The 26152-nt window shown below is 33.2% G+C and overlaps 1 protein-coding gene across 3 annotated transcripts in view; it reads left to right on the top strand.

Annotated features, from left to right (window-relative positions):
- LOC131940465 (5'-3' exoribonuclease 1) overlaps positions 1-25115 on the top strand; it is a 34786-nt gene extending 9671 nt beyond the window's left edge. Inside the window, exons 15-45 of one of the 3 annotated variants that reach the window (XM_059299123.1) lie at positions 104-193; positions 1171-1327; positions 2176-2295; positions 2478-2647; positions 2948-3074; positions 3306-3395; positions 3479-3582; positions 3933-4055; positions 4228-4302; positions 4443-4530; positions 4694-4807; positions 4926-5012; positions 5237-5487; positions 5745-5828; positions 6096-6219; positions 6748-6810; positions 7042-7250; positions 7990-8103; positions 11261-11537; positions 12151-12234; positions 13550-13609; positions 14565-14909; positions 15359-15463; positions 15837-16068; positions 16253-16340; positions 17243-17330; positions 18947-19060; positions 19603-19723; positions 21075-21217; positions 21960-22139; positions 22586-25115. In XM_059299123.1, coding sequence (XP_059155106.1) covers positions 104-193; positions 1171-1327; positions 2176-2295; positions 2478-2647; positions 2948-3074; positions 3306-3395; positions 3479-3582; positions 3933-4055; positions 4228-4302; positions 4443-4530; positions 4694-4807; positions 4926-5012; positions 5237-5487; positions 5745-5828; positions 6096-6219; positions 6748-6810; positions 7042-7250; positions 7990-8103; positions 11261-11537; positions 12151-12234; positions 13550-13609; positions 14565-14909; positions 15359-15463; positions 15837-16068; positions 16253-16340; positions 17243-17330; positions 18947-19060; positions 19603-19723; positions 21075-21217; positions 21960-22139; positions 22586-22882 — 4324 coding nt within the window. In that variant the 3' untranslated portion in view covers positions 22883-25115. Of the gene's footprint in view, positions 1-103; positions 194-1170; positions 1328-2175; positions 2296-2477; positions 2648-2947; positions 3075-3305; positions 3396-3478; positions 3583-3932; positions 4056-4227; positions 4303-4442; positions 4531-4693; positions 4808-4925; positions 5013-5236; positions 5488-5744; positions 5829-6095; positions 6220-6747; positions 6811-7041; positions 7251-7989; positions 8104-11260; positions 11538-12150; positions 12235-13549; positions 13610-14564; positions 14910-15358; positions 15464-15836; positions 16069-16252; positions 16341-17242; positions 17331-18946; positions 19061-19602; positions 19724-21074; positions 21218-21956; positions 22140-22585 lie in introns of all 3 variants that reach the window. The other 2 variants (XM_059299122.1, XM_059299124.1) reach the window with 2 other exon arrangements.
- The last annotated feature ends 1037 nt before the right edge of the window (positions 25116-26152 follow it).

Here is a 26152-nt window from a genome sequence, read left to right as displayed (position 1 = left end):
AGTATTAAATATTTAGTAATTTAGTATAATTTGAATTTATCTTTTGTCTATTCATATTTTTTTGTGTTACAATTTGTATGTAATTTAAATTACTTAATTCTAGCGATGTTTTGAAAGATCAGGCACATGGTTATGTTATTGCCATCCAGTGGATTTTGCTGTATTACTTTGAAGGCTGCCCATCTTGGAGCTGGTGAGTATTGATTGATAGATGGGGTTGGTGTGGTTGAGTTGGTAAAGCTCATGGTTGCTAAACCAAAAAGTCTCGAGTCCGAACCCTCGGGCAGATGAGGCTCATGAGCAAGGGACAGCCACTCTTCTAGGAGAGACAACTCCAAAATCAAACAGCTGCTGCTTTGTAGTTTGTGCTTAGTTAGACAAAGGCTATGGAAGCAAATCCAAAAAGAAAAGCAGGATGAAATCGGAGTCAACAACCTAAATGGCGCATAACTAGTTGACATGTATACTTAATTGTGTAGGAGGGGATCCCTTCCAACACTAAAATTAAGAATGAAGAAGAAGTTTGATAGATACAATCACAGTTTTTGGCATAAAACCATAATATTCTTTAATAAATAACAACTAAAATATGTATTCAAATTTTTCTTAAAAGTAAATTAATATCATGTAAAAGTTTATTAAATAGTTTTGTAATTGTAAAATTTGATTAGTCTTGAAAAAAAAATTTAAATTTCCCTGTAAAACATTTTGAGATATTTTGTAATTTAAAAAAAAATTGAATCATTTGTAAAACCTTCATGTTACTGGCTTGTCTATAAGTCTTTAACCTAGTCAGTTGGAAAGATGGTGCAACGGTTTACTACATTTGGACTTCTTTCATGGATGACTTGCTTAATGACAGTTTAGAATATAAATTATGTACCCATACTTTAGTCAACACTTGCTCTGCTAGTGCTTCTTGCTACATTTTACTATAAGGATCATATAACAAACACAAATTTAATATTTGTTTTGTCACCATTGACAACACTGAGTTGTGTTGTGATTTACAGGTTCTCCTTATATAACAAGTTGTGTTTAATTTTTGTTTCAGGCTCTACCCCCACCACTATGCTCTCTATAAAACAAGTTGTGTTTAACTTTTGTCACAGGTTCTACCCCCACCACTACGCTCCCTATAAAACTAGTTGTGTTTAATTTTTATTACAGGTTCTACCCCCACCACTATGCTCCTTACATCAGTGATGTTAGAAACTTCAGCGACATGGTGATCACATTTGATTTGTCCACACCCTTCCTGCCCTTCCAGCAGCTCATGGCAGTCTTGCCTGCTGCCAGCAAAGATTTACTGCCACCAGCACTTCAGGTAGGTGGTCAATACAATACTTGGTACTTTGTGTAGCAAAGATTTACTGCCACCAGCACTGCAGGTAGGTGGTCAATACAATACTTGGTACTATGTGTAGCAAAGATTTACTGCCACCAGCACTTCAGGTAGGTGGTCAATACAATACTTGGTACTGTGTGTATGGTACTGTGTGTAGCAAAGATTTACTGCCACCAGCACTTCAGGTAGGTGGTCAATACAATACTTGGTACTGTGTGTAGCAAAGATTTACTGCCACCAGCACTGCAGGTAGGTGGTCAATACAATACTTGGTACTGTGTGTAGCAAAGATTTACTGCCACCAGCACTTCAGGTAGGTGGTCAATACAATACTTGGTACTATATGTAGCAAAGATTTACTGCCACCAGCACTTCAGGTAGGTGGTCAATACAATACTTGGTACTATGTGTAGCAAAGATTTACTGCCACCAGCACTGCTGGGTGGACTTAGAGATCTCCTGCAGAGATCCGAACTAAACATTTTTGGGCTAGCAGCCGAACACTCTGCATATATAGAAATGTTATTGCCTGTACTATGCCCAAACACATTTAATTTTGCCAGACTCATCTTTTACTCATCAAAGCTCCAAAAATTTGTGGGTGTAAAAATATTACACTCCATTAAAGAAAACAACTTATCATGCAGAAATTAAAAAAAAACAAAAAAAACAAGAATTTCACTTTAACTATTTTGTTGCAATTATAATTTTTTTTTTTATTTATAATATTACTTAGACTATGTTAACCTAGGGAAATAAGTAGTTTAGTTAATTGAGATACTTTTGTACTTTGTATTTACCATTGATGAGTTCAAATTTTTTTACAGCCTTTAATGACTGAGCCAAGCTCACCCATCATAGATTTTTACCCCGTCAACTTTGAGACTGACTTGAATGGTAAACAACAGGACTGGGAAGCAGTGGTTCTCATACCATTCATAGAGGAGGTACAATTTTGGCTCATAATTTGTGTTCTTTAAAATACCAAAGAATAATTTGCAATTCTTTGAATTAAAACTGCCTAAAAAGTTTACAAGATAATTTTTATTTAAAAAAAATAAAAAATTGGGTGGGGAGGGGTGTATTTAAATGAGTCACAAAGGTAGACCATGATGTGTATTGTTCACAGAGAAGATTGCTGGAGGCTATGGCCAGTAAGGATCATCTTTTAACAAAGGAAGAGAAGGACAGGAACCAACATGGCCCCCACATGTTGTATCAGTACACTCAGGAGAACCAGGGCCTTTACAAATCTTCTTTGCCAGGAGTTTTTCCAGATATACATTACAACAGAGCCAAGTTAGTTTTTTTTATTAGTATAATTTTTGTGAGGAAATTGCACTACCCTGTTTAAAATATATAAAAACTGAGCATAAATAATTATCTATCATAGATAAAATTATATCTATACATGATTTTTTCTGAGACCAACTCTGGATAACTTAATTAAAAAACACCTTGAGGGTAAATGTCTCAAAAGTGATAAAACTGCCTTGCTGTGCACTCTCACTTATGATATTGTTACTTATGATATTGATATTTAGTATTACTACAGTTTTTCTTGATTTAAATTTTCTTTTTTTTTTCAATTCTGAACAGAATATCAAAACTGGACAAAAACCTGTTCAACATAGATGCAAACTGTCTGCGAAAAGGTCTTCTGGACACTGTTAGATTGCATGTTTACTTCCCAGGGTTTCCCAAGCTGCGATTTATACCTCACACTGTAAGGACATTTCATCATACTCTCTTGGTCTACATAGAATATTATATATTATCAATTTTTAAAATAAGTGTTCTTTTTTATTTACGGGTGCTGAAAGTTATTTTGTTAATACCTTGGTGAAACATTTATAAACTGTTCATGTACTTTTATTTTTAAAATTGTTAAAAGTGTCCAGTGCTAAGTTTACCATTAGCCTTATAACTGATTCTATTCTTTTTTTTATTTTTGTAGCATGAGCTTGCTAAATGTGGGTGTAAAGTCTTTCAACATAACAGTCGAGGTGAAAATATGCTTCTTAGGATCCAGTTTCAAGAAGGAGTTGTAAGTTTTCTATTTGTACTCACGTCTGTGGCTGTTGTTTTAGTTACTTTCACCGTGTAATAAGAAATACAATTTTTTTGTAGAGGCTGGAAGAGGTTGCTGATGAACTTCTTGGCAATGTAACATATGTTGGTTGGCCACATCTTCATGAAGCAAGAGTTGTTGCTGTTGCTAATGAATCCTTTAAGTAAGTTCGTTTGACCTTTATGTCGTTGTTTACTTTTGAGTAAAATTATCAGATTTAGAATTTTATAAATTAAAGCAAATTGAAGTAAAAAAAATGTGTTTTTTTTAAAAAATATTACTGTTCTTTTAGTCATTAAAACATTTTTTTTTAATTTCCACAATTTTGCTAAATAAGATTAAATAAACACTACTGAGTATTAATTTAATATATTTTTTATTCTGTTAAAAATAAAAGGTTAATATATCTAAAATGTTTTGACAGTAACAGTTAATATCTTTATTAATTTGTTTATGAAATGCTCAACCTGCAATTTCTTTTCCAATTAATGAATATTTTTTTCCCCCAAATAGGATAGAACTGTTGGAAGAAAATGGGACAAAAGGCTCGAGCCAAGCTGTTTCCTACAACAGGAAAAAACTGAGAGATGACGAAGCTGGTGTTGTTGCCAAGGAAGCTATGGCCATTAAAGAAAGGTGGAACTAGTTGGGTTTAAAGATTTCTAATGAAACCATTTAAAGTTCAAAATTAAGTATTTAAAGAAATTTTAATTTCTCATTATTATTAGTTCAAAAAAATCACTCACAGTGTTGTTATCAAGTGTATTTCTTTTTTTTTCTATGACTCACTTCTAAAATTATATTACAGGCATAAAGATCGGTTTGCTATAGATGTAGGAAATACTGAAATAGTTATTTATGCTTCTCCCATGACAGGAAAAATGTGAGTAGTTATAAACTCTAATTAAACAAGTTAATTTTAACATAGATTTAGATGTTTAGTATTCACCTGTTGTTTTTTTATTGTCTGTACAGATTATTGCTATTTGCATAACTATTTGTGTTGTCTCTTAAAACTTGCAGGTACACTTTTAACTCCAATGGTACTGTCACACTGAAGAAACAGTTTGCATCAGCTGCTGTTCCATACTTGCATCAAATGTCCATCAAGGTTAGCTATGATGAGTTACTTATTTTTGTTTACTTATGTCAAATTTAAAAAAATATAAAATGAAAGAAAGCTTTATATTAATTTATAATGTGAACTTAAAATTGTTTAATGCATCATTAAGTATAAACATGATAGTAATAATGTTATATATATATATCATCAGGACCTTGATGTGGAAGACTCGCCGGATGAGGTTTTAAAAACATTGGAAGAAGTCTTTCCTAAAGGATGTGACATTTTCATGACAGGGAACCCTCATTATGGTGCTCAGGGCAAGGTAGAGTTTCCTTGATATATTTTAGCAATTTAATCATTGTTCAATAAGATTGTTGAATTGTGGTTGGAAATTTTTAAAGTTTTTAATTTTTTATATTTTTTTTTGTTAACAATTTTAGGTGCTGGAGATTCTTGGTGATCAAAACCGGATAAGGATAGCCATAGATGTAAAAGAGGAGCCAGATTTTAGGCATATGAGTAGTTCTGTGAGTATCACACGACAATAAAGAAATATTTAAATACTTTTATTAGTGTGTGGTTCTGGCTGATCTGCTCTGAGCTTCTCCTAATCTTATGTGTTCTTGCTATCTACAAACATGACGCTATTCAACCTTACTTTATTTATTTTTTAAACTTCTAAAATACGCTATCAAGATGTTTTTTATTCGGTTTTCATTTCTGTCAATTCATATTTCATTATTACATCCAGTCCATGCATGAAAGATATTTCAACAACTACCAAGCTGCGCAGCAAATAGGCATTGATGGCCACATAATGGCTAGAATTACTGGCTCCATCTTCATAGAGAAATCTGGCGTCAATGGGGGGAAGGCAAACATTGGACTTAATCTCAAATTCACAAAGAAAGGGGAGGAGGTTCCAGGTTACACTAAGAAGTTGGATGACGGTTGGGGATACAGTTTTAAATGCATTAAAACTGTAGAGGATTATATCAACAGGTAAGAGGGTTTTTTTTAACCACTTTAGATTTTAATAATTTAATTAATTAATGCTGAATAAAAGTTTAAAACATCAACCAAAGTCAAGAATGGTATGTGTCCTATCACAGCATCTGGCAATTTTTTCATTTCCAGTTTATTGAATTTACCTAATATGTTTCTGGTTACTCATCTATATTTAAAGTTTAACTTAAAAATTACGTCTACCATTCAGTGTAACATAACTGATGTGTTTATGATTTACAATATACCCACAGCTTCCCTGACCTATGGCTGACTGTTCAACAGAATAAAAGTAACAATGATGTTTTCTCTGAGGCTCTACTGTTCCCTGAGCATGGGTAAGCTTAAGTTGTTACTTCAAATATCTTTTATCCTTTATTTTAAAAATTTAGTGTTACATTTATTAATTAAAGATTTACTAAATTGTATTAAAAAACAAGAAGTAAATTATTTTTAAACCTATTTTAAAATAGTCAGAATAAACAACTAGAAGAACACAATTTTAAAAAGAAAATAAAACATTTTTGTGAATGGTTTCTTATTGAAAGGATTAATTCAACAAAATTATTTGAGCTATAAAAACTATTTGTTTCTCAATTTTTCAGTAAGTCCAAGCTGAAAGATGTGCTCAAATACCTTGAAGAACTGCCGTGTACTAAAGCCCCTCGCATGAAGTTTGGTTCAGAAATACTTGATGAGGACAGGGTGAAAGAAATTGAGACTATGGTTGTAAGTGCAGATTTTTGTTAGAATTGAGTACAAATTAACCATTTACATTTTTTTTTTAAACTGGTTAAATTATGTACAAACAAAGAATTATTTCTGTCATAAATTATTTTATGTTATCAAATATAGTTTCATTAAATGCAGATAAAGTTTACTTAATTGTTAAAAGTCTATGTATTTTACATGATAGTCTGTTTCTTTTACTATTTTACAAAACAAGGTCATGTGCATCACCTTATTTGTTAACTGATGCATTAATATTTTTTTATTATTTCAAAATTAATTTGATGTTTATTTTTATTGTTCTTGTGCCCACTTTTTATAAATGGTAATATTAACATTCAAAATGTTTTCATCAACTTTCATTCAACACTGTTAATCATAAATAGGACATTGCTATCTACTTTTCTACCTTTTAACATAGATTCTGGGGGAATTTTAATTTACCATTTATAAAAAGTTGTTCTTAAACAAATTCATCAGTGTCTTGCTATGCCATTTGTGTAGTCATTTTTCTTCAATCTCCCAAAGGATGGACTAAACAAGGTGCCTGACACTGTTAAAATGAAAGTCAAAGCAAGATTATTGTTTAGGGTAAGCAGAGGTTTATTAAGCTTAAAATTTAATTTGGTTTATCTGAATATTATTAAAGTTGAAAATTACAAACAAAATAATTACAAATTTGTTGTTCTAGAAGTCATTAATGCTTTACAAATTATTGTTGAGATTTGTTTTTTTCATTTATTAAGTAATTATATGTTATGAAGCATTTTATTTAATTTTTCTTTTGAAGTTTTGTCTTTTATTTTCTCCACATATTTTTAGCCTTTAGCCAACCAAGGCACTTTGGTGCCTGATCCTGATGCTGACTTCTATTTGTATGACAGAATTGTTGTGGTCAAGGCAGGCTATTCTGTACCTTTTGGTAAAAGGGGAACAATCATTGGTATACCTGAAGCAGGGGAAGGAATTACACCTCATAGTTTATATGATGTTGTCTTTGATGAAGCATTTACAGGAGGGATAACTCTCAGGTATAAACTTTTTAAAAATGATTTGTTTGTACTTTTACTTATTCTTTTGGAGCAAGATGCTTCTGCCACACTTCACTATTGGACTCAGTGTTGGGCAGCTCTCTCTCTATATTTTAGCCCAATAAGTCCGGCAGCTCCTTGTGTATTACAAAACAAAATTGAAACATCTCATACCACAAACTTGATTAATTTTTTTGTATCTCTCGTTTTGAAAACTGAACATGTTTGTGAAGAAAATATATTTGCTTGAAAAATTAATATTAGTGGCTTTGATATTTTAGTTTTTAAAAAATTCTGGAAATAAACTGTATTTTGGTGATAGTTTTCTTTGCCATATTTACTGTTTGGGTTTAAAGCAGGTTTCTAGTAAAGATATATTCAGTAAGGCATTGCAGCCTCTTTTTGAATATCACAGATTTTTGTTTCTACCATGATACTAAAATGAAAGATACTAAATAAAAGATTTATTCATTCTATGTTATAAAGTATGAAGAACGAGTGTGGCTATGATTAAATGGATTACTCAAAAGTCGATACAATGCCTTTTTAAAATTGCACCAACTCCACATTAAATAATTTAGACAATTCAATTAGGTTTGAAGTAAAATACTGGTGTCTTCTAAATGTAGATGTTTAGAAAAGAAAGCAATTCAATTTAAAATTAACTGGAAGTTTTGTATTTTTGAAAATGAACACATATTTTAAAACCAACTGATGTATTTTTTTTTTTTTTTTGCAGGTGTTCTGAAAACAAAGGCTACAGAGTGCCAGGATCTGCCATGTTGAATCTTACATTTGGAGAGTTTAGGAAAAATGTTGGCATGGATAAAAAATCTAGTAGGAACAGTGCTAGGTAAGCTTGACTTTCCCATTTTCACATTAATAAGTCTTCGGTGGTTATTTTCCTAAAACTTTGCAATTGGCATAATTTCATTTTAAAAAATTAAAAATGTTATTCCATATAATTTGCAGAATTAGTAATTGTAATGGGATTTTCAAAATGTAAACGTTTGTTTATTTAAAAAAAAATTTGAAGACTATGTATATAAACAATAGTTGTCGTTTTTAGGAAAATAAATTTTGTGCTTTGATTTGTTTTACTTAAAAGTCAGTAAAATGAAAAGGTAATTCTGTCACACAATTCCAAGAATTAACTGTCATTGTAATTTCCCTTAATTTTACTTTCAATTTATCAGAGAGTACTTTATTTACTTTGGAATAAACATCTATGGATGTAAACATATGTTATATTGTAGGCATATACAAATACTTGGTATGTGAAGAAAGATAGTGAAACTATTATACAGAGTTGTACAATTGTATTATTTCTTAAATCCACCATTGTATACTTGACCAGCCAGTGTTAAATCCCTTTGTTTATATTTTCAACATTTAAAGCCAAGGTGAATTTTGTTAAATGCTAACAGTTATGTACATTTTAATTAAGCTTCCCTTCATGTGCAGCTCTGATAGGGTGGACTGCTGACTCTGGTTTATTGCACGGCTTTAGGTGTTTTGTTTTGTCATTATAGTTAAAGTAAATCTTAGCTCTCCAATAAATAACCAATATGGCTGAGAAATGTAAAAGATTCTTATTTCTGTTACGTCTGTTTTTTTTATACAACAAGAGAGAGAGAGAAATTTAAATATTTAAAATTTCTGTCTGCCCTGCTAACTAAAAACCTCTGTGTTACATGTCATCTGAGTGTAAGATAAAAATTGTTTTAGAACCCTTGTGCTACATATCATTGAAGTGTTTTAGAAACTCAGGGATAATGTGTTAGTGAGTTGAGTTTACCCAATTGTGATTATATTTCCTTTGTTAAAATTATCCTGTAAAAAGAGATGTCTGTGATACTGAGACTGATGTTGGTATTGGTAGAGCTAGCAAAATAAACAATAGTGTTGGGTAATATTTTTTGTGTGTTTAGGTTCAGATATGGAGGGGAGCTTTGAATGAACATGCCTGTGATGTGTCACAACAAAAGGAGGTTTTATTGTGTAGTTGTGTGGATGAAAAGGTTAATAACAACAATAACAATAGTAAATTACTGATTGTTTTATGAAACAGTACAATGCACTGAGCTGAGTTTCAACTTTCAGTGTTAAAATTAGTTTTGTTTGCCCATTTACATACCTGATCACATCTGGGTATATTTTTTTTCTGGGAATTTGTTATTGGTTCATGCTTCTAATTCTTCGTTCTTAATGTTGGATGGGATTTCCTGCAACACAGTTAAGTATTTCATGTGCATATGTTTTACACATATAGGCCATTGATTCTACTTGGACCTGCTTTTTTTTATGGATTAGCTTCCATCTAATTTGTGCATCCAAGAACAAACTACTAGGCAGCAGTTGTTTTATTTTGGAGTTCTCTCTCTTGATGGGTTGCTTTCCCCAGCTATTGGGCTTTATCTGTCTGGGTGTTCGAACTCAAGACTTTGGTTTAACAACAATAAGTTTTATCATTCCGACTATGCCGACCCCTTATTCCTGCTTTTAAATTTTTTCCTGAACCAAGTAGTTGACTTTGTTTAGCATTTGATTAAAATGTTATTGTTTTAACATTTTATATAGCTTAAAGTGTGCTTAAGTAAAAAAAAAATAACAGCCGAAATTTTTATTTATAATTTGTTTCTTATCCAATTTTTTTCCCCTATACGTAATAGTTATATACGTACTAGTTGTTTGTGTGGAGGGGGTTTGAGGTAACTTGTTTTTGAGGTTATTGTCTTGAATTTTTTTTTTTTTCAAAGTAATCAACTATATCTGTGAAACATGATCTTTTCTTGTCTTACTAAAAAGAAAAATTATAAAAACAAAAATAGTTTTTATGTTTACTGTCCCAGAGGTTCTTAACCTTTTTGGATGTACCAAACCCCACCATTTTCAAATGCGCATTCACCGAACCCTTCTTAATGGTTCTATCGTACACACAAAATCCATTTGTATGAGTTGGGCGTGTGTCTTGACTTCTGCCGTACTGACTCGCCACACTCCTGGGGTTCGACTGAACCCAGGTTGAGAACCATTGATGTTACCAGTGAAAATGTTTGTTTCAGGATGCATCAGAGTCACTCCCATGACCGCAGTTCAGCGTCACCACACTCACCACACTCCTGGGGTTCGACTGAACCCAGGTTGAGAACCATTGATGTTACCAGTGAAATGTTTGTTTCAGGATGCATCAGAGTCACTCCCATGACCGCAGTTCAGCGTCACCACACTCACCACACTCCTGGGGTTCGACTGAACCCAGGTTGAGAACCATTGATGTTACCAGTGAAAATGTTTGTTTCAGGATGCATCAGAGTCACTCCCATGACCGCAGTTCAGCGTCACCACACTCACCACACTCCTGGGGTTCGACTGAACCCAGGTTGAGAACCATTGATGTTACCAGTGAAATGTTTGTTTCAGGATGCATCAGAGTCACTCCCATGACCGCAGTTCAGCGTCACCACACTCACCACACTCCTGGGGTTCGACTGAACCCAGGTTGAGAACCATTGATGTTACCAGTGAAAATGTTTGTTTCAGGATGCATCAGAGTCACTCCCATGACCGCAGTTCAGCGTCACCACACTCACCACACTCCTGGGGTTCGACTGAACCCAGGTTGAGAACCATTGATGTTACCAGTGAAATGTTTGTTTCAGGATGCATCAGAGTCACTCCCATGACCGCAGTTCAGCGTCACCACACTCACCACACTCCTGGGGTTCGACTGAACCCAGGTTGAGAACCATTGATGTTACCAGTGAAATATTTGTTTCAGGATGCATCAGAGTCACTCCCATGACCGCAGTTCAGCGTCACCACACTCACCACACTCCTGGGGTTCGACTGAACCCAGGTTGAGAACCCTTGATGTTACCAGTGAAATATTTGTTTCAGGATGCATCAGAGTCACTCCCATGACCACAGCGTCAACTCACCACACTCCTGGGGTTCGACTAAACCCAGGTTGAGAACCCTTGATGTTACCAGTGAAGTGTTTGTTTCAGGATGCATCAGAGTCACTCCCATGACCGCAGTTCAGCGTCAAGTCACCACAGCAGCCCCGGGAGTCACCATCCTAGCTACAACAACAACAACAACTTGGCTGGGCAGAGGGTGTACAACGACCGCAACGGGGCCTACCCGGACAGGGCTGCCATCTGGAGACAGCAACAGCAGCAGCAGTTCTCAAAGCCAGGTCAAGGTCAGCACTTCCAGCAGCAGGGTGTCAAGTGGGACAATGGTCAGCCATTGTTTGGACAGTATTTTGTTGGGCAAAATCAAGTAAGACATATTTTTTTTTAAGTTATTAATCTGAGCGACCAATACAGTGAACACTGCCATTTTTATGTTCTTATTTTTGAGCTATTAATACATTTAACCTTTGACCTCCTATGTTATGAAAAAAAAATTCTTGCTTCCCTCATAAAAATTAACTTCTGTTTTAAACATCAAAAGAAAAACCTACATCAGCAAATATAATATTAAAATGGACATTACAGAGTTCAATGAGTTACCGAACTTGATTTTTTTCTTCTTAGTTTTTAATTATTATATTGAAGGATATATCCTTCATTACAATTAAGTATTATGCGTCAACTTGTTATGTGCCATATAGGCAGTTGACTCAAATTTTAGCCTGCTTTTCTTTCCGGATTTGTTTCAATAGCCTTTGTCCACCCAGCACAAACTGCATTGTAGCAGTTGTTTGAGTGAGGAGTTTTCTCTCCTTGGTGGGTTGCTGTCCTCAGCTATCAAGCCTTATATGCAGAGTCTGAACTATTGACTTTAGTTTGCCACCATAGTCTCTCCCTCCCAACGATGCCATCGCCACAGAACTTGATGTTTTTATCGTTTTAGTCAATTAAATATTGTTTTAATGTCTTTTCCTCACCAGTTCCAAGGCAAGGGACAAAGTGTTACTCCCCCTAAGTTTGTCACTCCTAAAATGCAAGGTCCTCAGGCATTAATGGCTAAAAATGTAAGCAATTATAGACAATTCTTCTCTCCCAGAGTTATCTTTCCCTTCACGTTTCCAGATTTGTTAAAATTTGGAAGTACAAAAAATGAATGACTCAATATCCAGTTTTAAAAAGAAATCATTTAAAAAACCGAACTAAATTTCTTGACTGTTCTGTTTTAGGCCAATGGGGAGGCTTCAGAACAAAATGAATTTGAAATTTTATGGAAATCATTAAATCAAGTTGGTGTAAGCATGATAGTGTCTCGCAAGAAGACGAGATATTCAAACAATTTATTTTTTGATAGACTGTAGAATATATAATACAATTTTACAAATCACCACAAAACTATTGTTTCAATTTTGGAATCAAACTTTTAATAAATTGGTCTAAAAATCCTAGCAAGATTAATTTTTTTAAATATAAATTTCAATGACACAATGTTTTAGATTTATTTAATGTCAATAATTATCTCATGAACTGCCATTTTGAGCAAAACATAATGTAAGCTTCACTGTGTTATTGAGAGATTAACTGTGTTCATGAGAGCTTAATGGTGTTAATTAATTTGTTTTAGCTACCATACTAATTGATAGTTACATAGTTCCGTTATATTTCTTTAATAATTTTAAAACTTTCTAGTTTTAAAAATACTTTTCTTTCTGAGAATAGCTTATAAAAGCTATTATTGGCTGTATATTTATTTAATTTTTTAATGTGTAAAATTAGTTCTTATTTTGGTCGTGTTAAAAGTAGAATATGTTAATCATTGAAGGTATGTTTCACATAGCCAGATGAAAAACTTTGACCAGCTGTATTCAGCGTCTTGCACCTACTTAAGTAGATCTATTGCTTTATTTAACAATTCTCTTATTGAAATTTAGACCAAAAGATATGAAAAATCTCTCCACGACTTATCTTTCCCACCCTCTTTCTGTAAAATCTAGAAATTTGGCTAATTTAACCACCTCATTTTATGTTTTATTGTTTAAGGAGTGAATGACTAAACATTTAAGTTTAGAAAAAAAATAGCATCTAAACTTGCGCTAAATTACTTAAGTTGTTTTTGTAACAATTCTATGTCTCAAGAGCTCTACTAGAAACATATCCATTTTGTATGTTTCAATTGAAAATTTTTTGATTATCACGGTTTAAAAATCTGTCTTTCATTTGCTTCTTTTGGTAAATTGTAGATAATTGGAAAAATAAGAGTATCTACCCATTTCCTCAAGAAACTTTTAGAGGAGGGAACAAAGAATAACTATGCATTGAAATTGGGGGGGGGGGGGCAATTATTTTAAAAATTGAGATTCATTTTTAACTGTTCTGTTTTAGGCTAATGGAGAGGCTTCAGAACATAGTGAATTTGAAAATTTGTGGAAATCATTATATCAGGTTGGAATTGGTAGAGTTCTTTTCAGAAAATGAGATATTCATACAATTTTAACCAATGATTTAAGACTAGTATTAATAAAATTTTATACGAATCACCACAGAATATTACTGGAATAAAACTTATAACTAATTTGGTAAAATATCAGATTAGCTGTTGATTTTTTAAATATGATTTTGAGTGACAAAATGTCTGAGATCAATATATTGTCAAAATTAATTACCCAAACCTAAAATAGTTTACTATAAAACAGTTTTCATTTTTTTTTTTTGTTATAAAATAGTTTGTTTTTTAAAAAAAGATTGTTTTTATTGCTTGTTTGAAAATCAATTTTTCACTTAGATGTGTAATGGTTGGTATTTTCATTTTCTTAAAAATAGAAAGTCTTAGTTACTGATGGTGTAGTATGCTTAACTTGGCCAAATAAAAAAGCTGACTACCTTTCTTCTGCACCTCCATCCTACTAAATCAATCTAGTTTTATATTACAGTTCTATGTCTAGGCCACTTCTTAAAATATAGTCTACTTTAACAGTAGAGTAAAAACAGTTGTGACATCATTAAACTTATGAAACCCATTTAGCAAAATGTTAAAACATGTATGCCATCATTTGATCTGATTTTATTACTAATTTCTGTTATATTTTTTGTTGAATTCACATTAAGCAATTAGTTTTTTGTCAGAATTATGTTGATGATTTTATAATTTTTCCATTATTGCTTTCCACTGTTTTATTACATGGAGCATAGATTCTAAACTTAACGGTTAGTTAAATTTCATTGAAACTTTTACAAAATGAAATTGATAGTACATTGAAATTTACAGTTCAGTAAAACTCATAATTCTTGGAAATTTAAATTTATAGTTCATTGAAATTTATAAACTAATTCATTCTAATGTAGATATTTTTGTTTGTATGTACTTTGTCCTCATATCAAGCCATTCTCATCCCTCCAGCATGTAGGTATATCAAGCACAGCAACATCGGAACACACACCGAAACAAGCAACCTCAGCATTTTCTCCCCAACTCCTACAAAAATCCAGCAACCTGGCGCAGTCAGCACCTAAACCACTAGATCTCATCCAGAGTCTTTCAAATCCAAAAATTGTTCCCTCCAAACCATCTGCTCTGCTAGCCACACCTGCCAGCTCAGGGACAGGCACGGAGCAGACAAGGTCTGGCCCAGTGGCCCAGAAAGCTGCTACCAAAGTTGAGAATTTGGCCAAGGCCAAAGTGGCAAGTGAAGTGAGTGGTGGGTGTGAGAATGCAGAGTTTCTGGCCATGTTTAACTCTTTGAAGGTTGGTTTACCTTAATATTTTCATTTTAGGCTCTTTAAGTACAGCCTGTTTTCATATTAAAATGTGATACATGTTCTTTGATTTATAGAGCTCTCACATGTAACAAAACTATATTTGTGTATTCCTAGAGTTATTTTAGCTAAAAAGTTATATTTGCATAGGTGTAACTTTTCCTATTTTTTTTCAAGAAAATATTTTTCTCTGAAAATTTTTTTTGTTGATAGAAATTTATATAACTTTTTTTTTATAATAATTAATTTTAATTTCCACTGCAAGTATCTAAAAATAACTTAATTTGTTGTCAGAAAAATGGTATGAGTTATGAGTTCTGTTTCTAACTTGTAAAAAAATTACTATTTTTATTTAAGTTATCAGTTGCATCACTTTGTGTTTCAAGTATAAATCAAAATTTCGCAATACTCGACAATGTGCCCTCTTTCTTTCTTTAGACCCAGGCAGCTGAAGCCAAGCTAGGAGGAAGCATGACCCGTGTGGTGACCGCTGCTCAGCAAACACCGCCCGTTACTGCACCTTTAATTAGCCCAAAGTCACAGGTATTAAATAATTCATTAAAAAGCTCATATATGTTTATCTGATGTTTATCCAAATATCCACATAACACTGTTTTGTTCTAAAAGTAAGCCCTAATCATAGGTATAAAATAATTCATTAAAATTCTTACGTATGTTTATCTGATGTTTACCCAAATATCCATGTCACACTGTTTTGTTCTAAAAGTAGGCCCAAGTCACAGATATTAAATTCTTATATATGTTTATCTGATGTTTACCCAAATATCCATGTAACACTGTTTTGTTCTAAAAGTAAGCCCTAATCACTGGTATAAAATAATTCATTAAAATTCTTATGTATGTTTATCTGATGTTTACCCAAATATCCACGTAACACTGTTTTATTCTCAAACAGGCTGATCTGGCCCTGAAACAGTTACTGAAAATTGGAGTGTCAGCGTCTGAGGCCCAGCCTGCCTCCACGCCAAGCTTTCCCCAGGAGAGACAACACTCCCCCATGAACCACCTGGAGGATGCTAGTGTTGTAGGAGCATCTCTGTCCACAGGTGTGCCAGCACCTGTCAAATCACCTGTGGGGGGGTCGGTGTACGGCAGGCAGCTGTCAGTTCAGGAATTGTTTGCAGAAGGTAGGTTAGATCTAATCTATTTTACCTGCATAAATTAATTTTGATTTGAATTTATTTTTTTTAATTTAAAAACTATAAAAAAAATTATTCTACAATTATATGTTGGGCATGACAAAAGCATATACTTTACAAATTTTATTTTCTTGGCAACTTAACTGGAATTCTTCTTTGTTTTTCCTACCAGCCAACAGACACCAACAGAAAACTCATAATTCACATGAAGCTCAACAAACAGCACCTCAGTCAGGGATGGATAAAGTCCCAGAAAATAGGTGAGTGAAAGCAGTAATGAGACCAGTTACTCTGAGGATTGGCTCTTAAGAAAATAAGTGACAAGAAAATCAGTTGACTATTAAACTGAACTTTTAGCCATAAGGGATAAATCTAGTTCATTTTATTCCATGCTTTTATATTGTCTATTAGAGAAAAAAAATATTGTTGAGCATTAGATTCAGAGTTGATCTGGTAGACATAGAGTAGTATAGTTCCCTGTACGAAAAGCCTGCTGTTCGGACAGTATCCAGTCAAGACAGTTTACTTATAGGACAATTGTGATTTCTTAATTATCTCTCTAAGGGATGCATAGACCCTATCAGAAACCCAATCTCTTTAAATAACAGAAAAAGGATTCAGTGTAATTTTTTCAGAAACCCTATCTCTTTAAATGACAGAAAAAGGATTTGGTGTTATTTTGTTTTCAGAAACCCAATCTCTTTAAATGACAGAAAAAGGATTCAGTGTAAATTTTTCAGAAACCCAATCTCTTTCATTGATAGAAAAAAGATTCAGTGTAATTTTTTCAGAAACCCTATCTCTTTAAATAACCGAAAAAGGATTTGGTGTAATTTTTGCAGAAACCCAATCTGTTTAAATGATTTTAAAAAAGTATGTTTAATGTAATTTTTTCTGAGACTCAATCAGTTTAAATGAATTTTAAAAAAGTTTGTTTAATGTAATTGCTTCAGAAACCCAATCTCTTTAATTGATAGTTAAAGGATTCAGTGTAAATTTTTCAGAAACCCAATCTCTTTAATTGCTAGAAAAAGGATTCAGTGTAAATTTTTCAGAAACCCAATCACTTTAGGTGACAGAAATAGGATATAAAGTGTAATTTTTTCAGAAACCAATTCTGTTTAAATGATTAAGAAAGTATGTTTAATGTAATTTTTTTCAGAGACCCAATCAGTGAACTTGAGGCTTATTGCAGTCAACATTTGACATCAGGGGCACCACAGTTTGACTTCAAGAATCAACCTAAACAGGTTGGTCCATGTGTATGATATTAATCTGTTGCAGGGGATGTTAGACTCATTTTAAAATACTTAAATAATTTATAACTTTATTTATTTCTATTTAATTAGATACTAGATTGAATTATCAAAGTAAATCAATAGCCTAGAAAAATTGTGTATGCTATTAGATGGCTACAATTCTAACTATTCCTTTGTAATGCTTTGGTGTTTTTTTGTTTTTAAATCTTTTTTTTTCATGCGTTCATCCATAACTGATAAAAAGTGCTGTATTTTTTCCCATTAAAATACATGGCAGGCAATAGGAGAGTAGCATAGTTGGCTGTTGTCTTTTCCTTATATTGTTTACGAATGTCTCTTTAATCTATATTACATTTTATTGCTGGAAATTGGCTTGGTGTGAAGGAGCATTTAATTTTTTTTAACATTGCTTTGGCTTAAATGTCGGATTTTATGTTACATTTCATGTTGTTTTTTTCTGTACTCTGCTCAAATATACCCAGCATATCAGACAAATTAAATACAGTTGGCCAGTGTACAACAAATCTAAGCAAATATTGTTATCATATCTATTGATGAAAATATAGTAAAATAAACTTAATAAAACATATATTTATGAAACTTGGTAAGTTAACAAATATGAAGCTTTGACTATTTCCTTGGACCTCTTCACTATGACCATAAAATAAGTTAGATCAACCAATGCCTTGATTAAATCAGTGTGTAGGCATTAAAATAGTTCCATCTCATCTTCTATGTTTGTTCAGTTTCACAGTTATTCCAGTGTGTTGAGGGGGAAAAAAACAGTTTTCCATTTAAGCATGTTTGCATGGGAAGGGGGATGAGTGATTTTGTTAGCTGTGCTCAGATATGTGGAGGGAGGGGTCAATGAAAAGAATTCTTATATTTCTAATGTGATTCTGGCATGCCTTCATGTGTTTTATGAACAAAATTCTTATATCGCCAATGTGATTCTGATATGTCTTAATATGAACAGAATTCTTGTATTGCCAATGTGATTCTGACATGACTATGTGTATATGAAAATAATTTTTATATTGTCAATGTGATTCTGGCATTTCTTTGTGTATTTTATGAACGGGATTCTTACATTGCCAATGTGATTCTGACATGTCTTTATGTGTATATGAAAAGAATTCTTGTATTGCCAATGTGATTCCGGCATGTCTTTATGTGTATATGAAAAGAATTCTTGTATTGCCCATGTGATTCTGGGCTACACGACAGTACCCCCCACCCCTCAAGTTAGAATCCTAACTTAAACTCTATACCTATATATCACCTTATTTCTTAACCTTAAGAAAAAGACCAAAACCTAATCATTTACCTCAGCCTAAAACTTAACACAAAACTAAAACCATCTCTACATAGGTTTAAGCCTAACCTTGACCATAAAATTAACCCTAATCCTAAATCTAGCCATTGCCATAGCCCTAACCCTTGATGTACCTTAACCAATGTCCATAGGGGGTGGGGGTAATGTCTGCGGGGGGGGGGGGGGGGGGAGTAATGCCCTGTTCCTGTTATTCTGACATGACTGTGTATATGAACAGAATTCTTATATTGCTTATGTGATTCTGACATGTCTTTGTGTGTTTTATGAACAGAATTCTTATATTGCCAATGTGATTCTGCCCAATGGTCACCGCTACGAAGGGTCCATGTGTAAAACAAAAGCAGAGGCGGCCAAAAGCGCAGCCAGCATTGCCCTTTTGTGCTTGGTAATTGGAGTGAATGGGTCGTAGTGTTTGTGCTTGGTAATTGGAGTGAATGGGTCATAGTGTTTGTGCTTGGTAATTGGAGTGAATGGGTCGTAGTGTTTGTGCTTGGTAATTGGAGTGAATGGGTCGTAGTGTTTGTGCTTGGTAATTGGAGTGAATGGGTCGTAGTGTTTGTGCTTGGTAATTGGAGTGAATGGGTCGTAGTGTTTGTGCTTGGTAATTGGAGTGAATGGGTCGTAGTGTTTGTGCTTGGTAATTGGAGTGAATGGGTCGTAGTGTTTGTGCTTGGTAATTGGAGTGAATGGGTCGTAGTGTTTGTGCTTGGTAATTGGAGTGAATGGGTCGTAGTGTTTGTGCTTGGTAATTGGAGTGAATGGGTCGTAGTGTCATGTCCATTTTGTCAAGTGCATAATGCAGTAAAGTTGTTTAATTTCTTATCCAGTATCATTTTTTCTCCACGACAAAGATATCAGCTCATGTGTCTATCTTTATCTCCAATGTTCAATTAAAATAACCAGCTTTTACTTTACATTTTTTTTCAGAACACGAAACCAAATACAAGTCATCCGGTTCTTACTGGTTATATGCCAGCTCAAAGGCCCAATGTTAACCGCTTTTTTTCCCACAATTCTGCTTTTAGTCCAATTGTTGGACCTCTACCAAGTAAGTAATGGCTCTGTGCTTATCCACTGAATCCAGTCAGTGGGGACTGGTTTAAATTTTGCTAAGGGGTCATCAATAAATGACTTCACACTCGTAAGGGGAGGGGGGTCTGTAATTTTGTGATGGGGGGTGGGGGTTTAGATGGTTTGATGTCACACTTTTGCATTATAAAGAAGCAATGTTAGAACGAGTTTTAGATGTTATTTCGCATTTTAGAAAACGGTTTTAATAAATTGTGATAGGAAATGATTAAAATACTCTATGATGACAGAGTTCAGACAAGATTTTGGAAAAATATCGATGTTTTAAGAAAAATTCAACTGCAGTTTTGAGGGGGGTTGTAGGCTAAGGTGTGATGTCATTTGGGGGGGGGGGGGGGAGGATGTGTGACGGAGGGGAGGGGGAATGTAAAATCATCAAAAAAAGTGTGACGTCAGTTATGGATAACCCCTAACCTCATATCTCTAGTCTGGGATCATCCTACTGTTTTACTTTGTATTTTAAACACTCTGTTATCTGCTTATGTATACTTGCTGTAATTACCTGATAATTTTTTTGGTTGTTAACCTATTTTATCTGTTTCACTGCAGCTATCATTTTCATTTAAGGGGGTAGGCTCCAGAAAAAAAACAACTACTTAACTAATAAGCTATACTTATTTATTTGTGTGTGTCTAAGTTAAGGTACATAAATGAAAATATGTGCATGTATCAGGAACTCTTCTAAAAGGATGGTTGTCATGGCAATGGTGGCCATCTTGAAAAAAAACAGCCTTTTCTGGAGGTCCCTCAGTTCAAAAACTAACATATATTCATCACATAATCATTAATAGTTTTTGTAACAGAAAAAACTCTAGAAATATTTTTCAAATTTTCAAAATTTGGTATGGTGAAATACCATTAAAATTAATGATAAATTTTAATTTGTTTGTCTCTCTGTCCAAACTATCAAGTTTATCTCACAAGTTGTGTCCTAACTATCAAGTTTATCTCACAAGTTGTGTCTTAACTATCAAGTTTTTCTCTCACAAGTTGCGTCCAAACTATCAAGTTTTTCTCTCACAAGTTGCGTCCAAACTATCAAGTTTATCTCACAAGTTTTGTCCTAACTATCAAGTTTATCTCACAAGTTTCGTCCAAACTATCAAGTTTTTCTCACAAGTTGTGTCCTAACTATCAAGTTTATCTCACAAGTTTTGTCCTAACTATCAAGTTTATCTCACAAGTTTCGTCCAAACTATCAAGTTTTTCTCTCACAACTTGCAAGCTATGAAGTTTATCTCACAAGTTGTGTCCTAACTATCAAGTTTCTCTCACAAGGTGTGTCCTAACAATGAATATCTCTCTTACAGATCTACTCCCCTCTCAACACAGCCAGATCCTTCTCCCTCCCCAGCACTTTGTCAACCAGCCCCCACCCCCCATCCCCCTTCTGCAGCTTCTACAACAACAGTACCAGAGTGCTGGCCACCACACACAGAGTTACCCAACTGAGGTATTTACACAATTTATCCATGCTTAAATGATTTAAAACAGCATAGTCAAAACAATGAGGACGTTGGTGCTAGCATAGAAACTGGTGAACTCTGCCCCAGGACCTGAAAGTAAAAAAATAGAGACGTTTTACAAAATATTTACATTGAATTCTAGCTCTGTAAAAAATGTAATTTTTGGTGAATGACATGAATAGGGCTTAGAAATTATAACTAGGTGAATTATTATAGCAAATAAAATGTTTACATTGAATTCTAGCTATGTAAACAAAATTTAACTTTAGGTGAGAAAACTGATTAGACCTATATCAAGAAAAAACTAATAGTATATATTGAGCTTCAGCAAACAAAAACTAATAGTTTACATTAAAAAAAAAAAAACTAATAGTTTACACTGAACCACACTTAAAACAAAAACTAATAATTTACATTGAACCACACACAAAAAAACTAATAGTTTACATTGAACCACACTAAACAACAAATAGTTTACATTGAACCACACTAAAAAAACTAATACTTTACAGTGAACCATACTAAACAAAAACTAATAGTTTACATTGAACCACACTAAACAAAAACCAATGGTTTACATTGAACCACACTAAACAAAAACTAATGGTTTACATTGAACCACACTAAACAAAAACTTATAGTTTACATTGAACCACACTAAACAAAAACCAATAGTTTACATTGAACCTCACTAAACAAAAACTAATGATTTACATTGAACTTCAGCAGCAACAGAGACATATGCATCAGAGAGGAGCTCAGGCCACATCCCCTCATGGCTTCCATAACCAGCCAAATCAAGGTAATTTGGCTTCTCACACTGGCCAATCTGGCAACCACGGAAATGTTTCTGGCAGTTCAACAACCCATGGAAGTTCTACTGTTACTCAACAGTTCATTCCCCTCCAGGTACTGACTAAAACATCTGATTCACTTTTATATTAAAACATAATTCAAAGAGCATGCCATTGAAAGTCTACTATTGTTTTGCTATTTTATATCTTAACATTGATAGATTAGGTAGAGAAATATGTATTCCTTTCATTTGTTTGCAGTGAAATAGTTATTTTACAATCTAGAGATTTGTAATATAAATAACACAAAAAAAAAAGCATCTTAGTATTTTTATTTTATCTTCACATAAAGCAAGAGGTTGATTTATAATAGTTCATATGCTTTGTGATGAGTTTTTATGTGCAATTGTTGTGGGGGTATCTAACTAGACTAAATGTACAATTGCTGTGTGGGTATCTAACTAGCCTATGTGTACGATTGTTGTGAAGTTCTCTAACTAGCCTATGTGTACAACTGTTGTGAAGTTCTCTAACTAGCCTATGCGTACAACTGTTGTGCAGGTAGCCAGAAACCAAACGCACGCAAGCAAGAGACGAGAGAGTGAATCAGAGCCCGACACAAAGCCTGTGAAACCTGTGGACAACCCGGCTCTGCCCACTGCCTCATCTACTGCTGGAGAACACCCACTGGAAACTAAGCCTCACACCAAGCCGTCTGGCGTAGTCACACCAGAGCAGAAGGACATACCTGATAAAAACGGAGTCTTGTCCCAGGTGTATTCGCCCACTACCCACACTGTTAAATCACTTGACAAGAAGAAGAAATCACGTCTTGCAGCTAATTTTCAGAAAAAATGATAGGTGGTGTAATATATTAGCCTAAGTGTTTATTATTGTTTTTTTTTTAACCTTTTGTTTTTACCTTTATCAAAATAGTTTTAAATTCAGTGAATTTCCCAGCCAAGGGACCGCAAGGCCGTTCATTATGACACTGTAAATTTTCTATAATGATGTACATATTATTTACTAGTTAAAATAAATCAGGACATTTATATAGATAAATGGCAAAAAACTCAAATCTGTTTTAAAATGTTTTATTCATTCTTAATCCAAAAAAAACATCCACTTTTTAGTTAAGATTTTAAAGGTTTTTTAATCATAGTTATTTTACCTTTGAAATTTAGCATTGTACCTAAATTTTGTTTGCAATTTTTATGATACTCAGTAGCATTAAAATCGGTTTTAAAATTGTAGCATTGTCCTACATCTTTGTAATTTAAAAACCGGTTTTAAAAAAAAAATAGTATGAGTCCTATATTGTTATATCATAATAACTAATATGGCTGAACCAGGTATGTATGTTATGTGTTATGAAACAGATTATTTTATAATATCCTGTTAGTAGAAGCAGTATTTCAATGAGAAGTTTAATTTTAACGTTATCATTTTAAATCTGAAACTTACTTAAATCAGTAGACAATTTTTACTTTGGTTTGCATTAGTTAGGTCATGTGGCTCTTTTGCCTGGTGATATGGAGTAACCATTTTGTAAGCCATTTCGGCAGTTAAATAACTACTGGTCTTTGTTAATGGGTGCCATCCAAGCTGCTTACAGATTTTTAAATGAATCCATGCTCCAGTTTTGTTTCGGTTTTGTTTTTTTAAAAGTGTTGCTTAGTGGAGTACTAAACAAAAAAAACTTTTCATCTTTTAACAAGTTTCTCTTTTTAACAGCTCTTGAAATAATTTTAATAGAAAATAAAATTGTGTATTTAGTCTAATAGAGATTGACAATGACTGTTGTGGATATAAGATCAGCCATTATAGAATGAAGCTAGTCAGTTCTATCATTGCATTAAGACTACTTCACCTTCTTCATGTTATGGCACTAGTTGTCTAAATTTTAAATTGATATAGACAGGTATTCTCATTTAATACAGAAACAGATTTTAAATCTGCACCTGATGGATACATAACTCAATTTATAGACACATGAACTTTATAATCATGGATTTAGTGGCATTGACATCTCATTTGTTATTTTGTGATGTCACATTGAACTAGTGATGTCATATATCCTTGTGATGTCAGATCAGTATGCAAGTCGAGGCTACTAATAAGTTTGTTTAAAAACCCCTCTAATAAGTATTATACATCATGATTTTCTTCCAACCTCAAGTATATGTTTTGGTTAACTATGTATAAAATCTTATTGTAATCAACAAAGAAGTGAAAATTATTGTATTCTATGCGATTATTGATTTTTTTTTTTTAAACAAAACATCAGTATAATTATTTTGGTAACAATTAGGTTAATGTCTCATAAATTGAGTGTGCAGTTTTGATTTCATTTACCAGAAAACCAGTTAGTAGAGGTAATTGTTTTTAAAATGTACAAATTGATTGTAAATATTTTTTAGAATAACTTCGCCAAGACCCCCCTTCGTTTTAATTATTGTCTCAAAACTTTCCAGAAATGAATTAAAATCTCAATGAACTGGCATATGAAAGAAACTTGTACATCAAAACTGATTTGGTTTTAAGCAATAACCAATTGGCCTACATAATGCTACCAAGATACTTCTTATTTTCAAATGCATATGTTGCAATTATCTTTTTTAAATCACAAAAAAGTTGTGCATTTTCAGTAGCTTGGCATTTAACACGGGCATAAATCAACTGTTGGTGCAGATATTTATAAAATTCTTTTATTTAATGATTCATATTTTAAGTTGGTTTACTTTTTAGCTGACACTGTGTATAACAATTTTATTAATTGATTCCCTTGTATTTTAAAAAAAGCTGCCGTAAATTAGCTTGTTTATATTTAAATGCAATTGTTTATCTATCTGGATAAGGATGAATGAAATGGATATACATCTTCTGAAGAAAAATAATTAGGATATATTAATTTTGTTCCAAAGATTTGTACGCAACTTTTCTTGTTGGTACTGTCTGTGTAAAAGCCTTGCAGAGTGGCAGACTGGATGAATGTTGGCTTAGTGTTTTCAGGCTGATAAGTTGTAATTACACTGGGCACTTGGTCCCTTGGTCTTTCCAGCTCTGGTGAATTATAAATGTGTGAGGGGTGGGGGGGGGGGGGGGGGGGGGGGAGTAATCACACTGGAAATTCATAGTTATGCTTAAACATGCTTTGTCACTATCTTTGCAGCTCTGATAAATAAATGGGGAATGGGGTGGCTTGAAGTTTGAACTCTGAACTATAGTGTTCCCTTAATTTTTTTAAATTTTGGTTGAAGTATATTTAAAATAAAGGCAGCTAGATACTGAGGTTACGTGAAATATAGAAGCAAAATAAAAATTTAAGAAAACTCAATAGTTCAACATATGCTCCTTTTGTGTTTTAACAGATGAGTTATTCATTGTTTTTAGCTTTTGTTCAGTTAACGTAGAAAAAATGTGTAACTAAAATATATTTTTTAAACATTTAAAAAGCTGAGTAGGTCATTTTTATCTATTTAATTCTACCCTAGTTGATAGTCTACAAAGTTTCAAATTTTTTTTTTAATACTTCAAAATTATTGCTGGCATACTGAAATTATTAACAGAAATCTTTTGTGGTGACTATTAAAAGAAAGTGCCCAGTAAAAAATAGTTAACTCTGTTGTTACATTTAGAGATTTATTCATAGAATTGTTGGATGTTTTATTTCCATAAACAAAATATTCTGAAAATAACATCTATTGTAGATATTTTAGTTCTTTCATGTTTAAATAACATCTTTGATAAGGTTTTGTAAAAAACCAGCAGCTTAGCAGAAAGAAATGATTATCAATTGTTTTGTTGGATGACATTAACACTAGAATATAGATCTAGATGTTTATTTCTGACAATAGTTTTAAAACTAAACAAAAATTTGTATATAGCATATTGTAACACAGTAACATGCTGAATATGATTAAAAACAAAGTGGATCATGATTTTATTTTCTGTTTATGTGTTTTAAATCAAAGTTTTTTTTTACTTTTACAGCACCCTATCGATATATATTACTATTAGGGTTGTGTCCATGGATGTGGGTCAACAGCTGTTTTTGTGTTGTGATTTCTAGGTCTTGGCTGGGAGTGAAGCCAGATTTAGAACTATAGGCCCGCGGAGATCTTTTTA

Source organism: Physella acuta, unplaced genomic scaffold, assembly GCF_028476545.2.
Source record: "Physella acuta isolate Inbredline_101_S28 unplaced genomic scaffold, ASM2847654v3 ptg000318l, whole genome shotgun sequence".
NCBI lineage: Eukaryota > Metazoa > Mollusca > Gastropoda > Physidae > Physella > Physella acuta.
The sequence above is the reverse complement of the archived record's forward strand: the minus strand, read 5'-3'. Positions and strand labels throughout refer to the sequence as shown.